Source organism: Oenanthe melanoleuca, chromosome 2, assembly GCF_029582105.1.
Source record: "Oenanthe melanoleuca isolate GR-GAL-2019-014 chromosome 2, OMel1.0, whole genome shotgun sequence".
In the NCBI taxonomy this organism is placed as follows: domain Eukaryota; kingdom Metazoa; phylum Chordata; class Aves; order Passeriformes; family Muscicapidae; genus Oenanthe; species Oenanthe melanoleuca.
This window is the reverse complement of record NC_079335.1, coordinates 131,867,677-131,873,676: the sequence shown is the minus strand read 5'-3', so window position 1 is coordinate 131,873,676 and position 6,000 is coordinate 131,867,677. Positions and strand designations below refer to the sequence as shown.

The 6,000-nt window shown below is 51.5% G+C and overlaps 1 protein-coding gene across 3 annotated transcripts in view; it reads left to right on the top strand.

Annotated features, from left to right (window-relative positions):
- Positions 1–740: 740 nt before the first annotated feature.
- The window catches only part of ARHGAP21 (Rho GTPase activating protein 21), a 110,602-nt gene continuing 105,342 nt past the window's right edge, over positions 741–6,000 (top strand). The window contains exons 1-2 of one of the 3 annotated variants that reach the window (XM_056483264.1): positions 741–977; positions 1,719–2,039. In XM_056483264.1, coding sequence (XP_056339239.1) covers positions 1,953–2,039 — 87 coding nt within the window. In that variant the 5' untranslated portion in view covers positions 741–977; positions 1,719–1,952. Of the gene's footprint in view, positions 978–1,149; positions 2,040–6,000 lie in introns of those variants that run through there. The other 2 variants (XM_056483263.1, XM_056483266.1) reach the window with 2 other exon arrangements.

Below are 6,000 nucleotides of genomic sequence, written 5' to 3'. Positions count from 1 at the left end.
TCATGGTCAAGGGTAGCACAGTAAAAAAACCACAACCCAAAACATTACTATTGTTTTCAGAACACAAACCAGACACAACCCTTCGTTTCACTCAATTCTTTACCAATTCTTTGTTTTTCTTTGTTCCCTGCTACAGAGAGCTTACTTAGCCAACCTCCCCGCTGGAAAACACCCTTCTAAGAACCTAAAAGAAATTTCAAATTACACACTCCGATGATGAGAGAAAATGTCTGCATTTACCGCCTTCGTGGCTACAACAAAACCAAGCTGGCCCCCCCCCGCCACTGGCCCAAGACTTGGGCCGGGACCGTCCAAAGCGGCCGAGAGGCGGGCGCGGTCCCGCTCCTCCCGGAGCCAGGTGCAGGTGGAGCTGGTGGCAGAAGCACCAAATCCTGCGTTAGGGCGGAAAATCTGAGATCGCTGCTGTGTGATCAGCCCCGAAAACGCCCAGGGAAGCAGCAGCGAACGCCGCCGCCCCAGGCCGTGCTGGCGGGCGGGGGCCGGCGGGACTCTGTGCTCCCCGGCCGCAGGGCGGGTGCCCTGGACGGCAGCCGGGAGCCAGATCCTGCCCTCGCCATGTCGGCTGAGAAGGTGGGTGGATTTTTGGAGGGAAGAGAAAGCGCCAGTCGGGAGGCAGGGTAAGGGGGACATGCTCCCCCGCCCGCCCGCGAGCGGCGGGCCCGGGGCAGGAGCCCCGCGGGCCCGAGGCACAGGGGCCACTGGAGCCGTGAGGCGCCGCCGCCCTGGCGGGGTCGCGCTGCCGGCCCGGCGGGCTGGGGGCGGCGGTCAGCCCGTTCTTGTCAGGGCGGGGCGCCTGCGGCGCTGCGAATGGGCTGTTAATGGGTCGGGGCAGATGGGGGGCCGTGTTAGGGCCCGGGGCAGCGATCGCGGTGAGCGGCACAGGCGAGGCTGCACAGCCCTGCGCCTTCGGGAGGGCGCTGGCTGGAGCGCCCCGCCGCTCCCGGGCCGGTGCCCAGGTAGCCGGGGGAGCCCTGGGAGGAGCCCGAGGGGGGCGCAGCTGGCGCGGCGCGATGGCCCCAGCGCCGAGACGCCCTAATTGCCGCCGGCGGGGCCGCAGCGGCCGCCGGCTGCCGCTGTCGAAGCGAAGCGCCGTCTGTGCGGGGGGAGGCCCGAGGGAGGGGCGCGGGCGGGGCGTGGGGCGCGGTGGTCTGATCGCGAACGGCTCCGGCTACGTAGACGGGGGGAGGGAGCGGCCTGCGAGCGGGGCAGACCCGCGTAAGAGACAAAAGCCCGGCACGGCCTCGCTGCTGCCGGAGGGGTCTTTTGTTGCCGCTTCTCCATCGGGGCTTGTTCGCTTTCTGCTGCCGCCCCCCGCCCCAGTACGCCGCTGGATACAGCCGGGGCGGGAATCGCGAGCAGGCGGCGGCTTCCGCCCGGCACGGAGAGCGAGCGGCCCCCGGTCCCGTCCTCCTCGTCCACCAGTTGATCAGAGTTCGGCTGGGCCGAGGCGGGGAGCTGCCCGGACAGCGCTGCTCCGTCCTCGCTCCCTCCGGCGGCGTGTGGTGAAGTAGGAAAGAGCGGACACCTCCCGCCTCTCCCCGCCTGCCCTCTCCTCCCCGCGGCTGGGGCTCTGGATAGGAGGAGCCGGAGGAAGAGGAAGATGACGAGTGGGTGCAATTAGCCTAACAAGGGACGGGCGGCGGAGGCGGCGGCGTCCCCGCGCCGAGGACTGACACATCTGCTCTTTCCTCCTCCAGCCATGAAGGCAGAAGCTGGGGAGCGTAGCTGAAGCCCAGGGTCGTTCCGGTGCTCTTCCCTATGGCAACTGCGTGAAGGGGCCGACCCCCGTCCCTCGGCGGCGGGGCTGGGCTGGCCGAGCCTCGCCTGGTGTGCGCGAGTGGCTCTGGCGTTGACTCCCTCCTCCCGTCCCTTCCCTTCCCCGATGTCGGCTCCAGAGGATTTGCGCCTCCTTTGTAACCGGGAATGAAATAATGGCGACCCGGTGGGCAGCGGGGCCACCCGGCGGAGATGGAGACAACGAGCCCCCCCCGGGCGGCGGCAGCGGCGCCGGCGGCCAGGTAAGAACGGCGGAGGCGGGCGGGGCGCGGGCCGGGCCGGGCGGCCGCCTCCCGCCGCGGGGAACGGCTTGGCTGGAGCGGGCTTAATGGCCGCTCCCTCCCGCTCTCCCTCCCTCCCTCCCACTCTTCCTGCCCGCCCGCCCCGGAGTTGCTGGGAGTTGGACGCTGGGAGCGGTGCGGTTCCCCGGCAGCGGAGGGCAGGCAGCCGCCCGGCCGAGCTGTCGCCGCGCACTCGGGGCACCGCTCCCGGGCCGGGAGGCGGCTCCGCTTCCCGCCCCGCGGAGCCGCCGCCGCCCTCGCCCTCGGGACGGAGGTTTCCCCGGGGCCGCCCCTTGGGCCCCTCGCCCCGGCCCCGCGGGCAGAGCGCGGCGGCCGCTCCCACGCCCCGCCTGCCCGTCCTGCAGGAGCGCTTCGCTGGGCGCTCGGGGGTTCGGCGTCGTCCCTGTCACATTCCTGTCGTGCTGATTTTTAGTAGACATAAGGGTCTGGCCTCTACCTGCTTGGACCCAGTGCTTGCCACTCTTCTGTCCATCTCAGCCGCTTATATTAGGGTATTTCTATCCATAGCATTTGTTGCTGGAACGATCCTCTGTGTGTTTAGTTCAGAAACTTAATAGCATGTCCTATGGTGGCAGCATTGCATGTTTTGACTTGCAAGACAAAGTTTTTAATACAGAGCCTTGTCTGATCCTTCCATTCTCCCTATTAATAGTCTCTGAAACAGCTATTAGCTTTAGATTGAACAAAATGCAGATAACCACTTCAGTAGACTTGTTTTAAGATTTGTCTTAAACTTTATTTACAACAAAAAACTTGATTTTGTATTTCTCAAAGTTAGAGTACATACATTGTGCTGAAGAAAAATCTTATTTAGATAGGGCTGTGATATATTTGTCCTTTATGTAGACATTCCCCCTTTTGTTGGCTGAAGTTGAAATACAACTGTGTGATTTTTAGGCATACTGAACTTTAATTTAAAAGTATGGGTGGTTTTTGGTTTGGTTGTGTATTTTTTTTATTTTGTGTGATTTTTTTTTTTCCTTAGTTTCCTGAGTTTTAGTTTACTGCTGTCTTGAATTCACCCTTTTGCCTTGGTTTGAAAGTGTCACATATGGTATTGTAGGATTTTCCTTTCTGCTATCACCTCTGTTAAGAAGTTCCCACAGTCTCTTAAAGCCAGGTGGGTTAGGTGAGGATAAAATCACAAGTCTTAAGTAAGACCACAGAAGATGTTAAGACTTTATTATAAAATACAGCTGAAAAAACCGTGCTGTGTTTGGAGAACCTGTTCTTCAATGCTGTTCAGATAGTGTGGGAAGGAGAAAACTGCATGTCTAAGGGTGAAAATTAGTATCTTATTTTTAATTCTGTCACATTGAAACTTGTGGTCTTTGGCACTGTCCCTTGTCATAATCTACCTCTCGCTGTGGTGGTAAGCCTTAACAAGGCCTGTGGCACTATTTGAGCTCATCATGTTAAAGCTGTCTAATTGGAGACTACTAATAGGCGTGGAATTGCAAAATGGACTGCTCTGCCTGTTGTTTTGCCAGGTACTTACATGTTGCAGTTAAAATGTAACTGGTAGAAAATATGCGCTCAGACCTGTGATTGCCTTAATCACAGCAGGCCTGATGTAATCTGTGCTTGAACTTAGGCAGCCCTGGTGAGTGTCTGATCAAGGTTGTAGTGCATTCTCAGCTGCCTTCGTGTAATATTGCTGCATGTCTTAAAGTTCAGTTTATTTTCTTACAACTTCACTTCCACAGATTTGTGTAAAATTCTAGGAGAGTGAGGATTTGTGGCTTGACACCTGCTCTCTGTTTGTTTGATGGAATAGTTACTGTGTACAATGCTTCACGTGCTGCATGTGAACAAATCCCTTTAATTGAAGTCTCTTGTTTGTATTGAACAGTAGGAATGGCTTTTTTGTTTAAAAAAGTCAGAAAACACCTTTAATGGAAAAAAATTACTATAAAAAGGGACTTCAGATTTTCAGAGTAATTATAAACCTAATACTATAAATTCTAGTTCTGATGTGCAAGGTATTAGCAATTTTGGGAAATGATTTATGTTTTTGGGACACTGGATCCCATATGGTGTTTGCATTATAATGCAGTAATTAAGTAATCTACATTTAATGTTTAGGTGCAGACCTATACACATGTCAGGTTATCACAAGGAAGGCTGCAAGCATAACTATTGTTCACCACAGTCAAAGGAGTTGCAACAGAAATTAGGATTTTCAATCAGTTTAAGGTTTTGGAAATGCACAGCTTTGAGCAAGAACTGAAAAACTTGTCCTCTAGCTTCAAGATCAATGGTCAGACTAAGAAAGGGAATGTCTGTCTGAGAAGTGGTGCTTCTGTGGATCTTTGTGTATGCAGGTAGGAGAGCAGAACTGCCTCTGGGTTACCCTGTGTTGGTCGATAACTGTGGTTTATTTTCAACGCCTTCCTACTCTGATATTAAGTTCTGTTTGGTCATGCCTTGCCATGTTTTCTGTTTTTATTTTTGCTTCATCTTTTTGTTTTTCCCTTTGACATTGTACCTGGTGGTCTTTCTCACTGCAGAGCCCCCTCCCTGAAGTGATAGTTGCGAACAAAGATTGCACATTCAGGCTTGCAGGCTCCGTCTGAACATGGAGCGCCTGTTCAAAGGGACAGGTCACGTATTCTGGGCTCCTGGGGGAGCTGGCAGAGAGGGCCAGGGACTCTCAGGGCTGTTTGCCATTCTGTTTGAAATCTGACACGCGTTTACAAATGCAAGAACTGCTGGGCTTATGTTCATAAGGACAGATAAGTGAGAGCGTGTTCTTTCTGGCCTTTAGATTAATAAGCCTTGGCTATCTCTGTTCCGTCAGGTTGTAGCAGTGTTTTGCTGGAGAGTTTAAGCCCTGCTGAGGTACAGGCAGTACTGCCTCAGTCACAACATCCCACCTACAGGCCTGTCCAGATTCGAGGCTGGAACTGGTGTCTTCGTTAGTGTAAATTTAATTTCCTATCCTGTACCTAGAAAGGCACAACAAAAAGTGCTTTTATTTTTTGGTTGTTGTTTGCTTTTCTGTTCCTAATGTTTTGCATTTAAAGAAGTGCTGTGTCTCTTTGTGGTATAGTTTACTGTTAATCTATATTAAAAGTACATTCTGAATATTAAATGCAGGTTGAAGAAAATATTAAGCACAGTGTGTGTGGTCTTAAAAGCCAAACTTTAATTCTTAAGAATATTATTTCCTCAGTTTATGAATACTAAAATAGATACTAATAATATTTTATCAAATAATTTTATTAAGACTGATATTTTTCTTTTGGTTGTTATGTGTTTTTGTTTTGCTTAGCAGGTGGGTTGTTAGGAATAGTGAACGATCTTTAGTGATTCCCCAGAGCTTCTGTGTTTGTCAAAAGTTAGGAATACATTTCCAAAGACTTCTGTTTAAAAAAAAAAACAAAAAAAGGTTTATCAGTAATCACAACTTTGTAATCACAGCTATTCAATTTCAGAGAAGAAGAAAACCCCACAATATTTTTACTCCTACACCTTATCAGAGAGAGTGCAACTGCGTAAACTGAAGAGAAGCATGTGCTGGGGTCAGGAACCAGAGAAGGGCACTGATGGCACTAAAAATAGAAAATCATTTGCCTTCTTGCTAACAATAATGAGTAGATCGTTTACTATTTTGACAGCCTGGTTGGGATGACATTGGTAAACTTCCAGTGGTGACTCCCAGGTGTTACATCTCTCCACCATCAGAGCAGAATGTCAGTCTTTCTGTAGTTGTGCCTATAAGTATGTGAACTATTCTTGAACTCTGTGTTGTTGGGTATTGATGCTTTTTCTATGCCTGATACTCAGAGCCTGGAAAGCTTAATTATAATGTTAAAGATCAGAATTAGAAAAATCCATTTGTAAAATTTTATCTATTAAATGGTACACAATACTGGTTGTTAAAAGTGTGCATTACTTA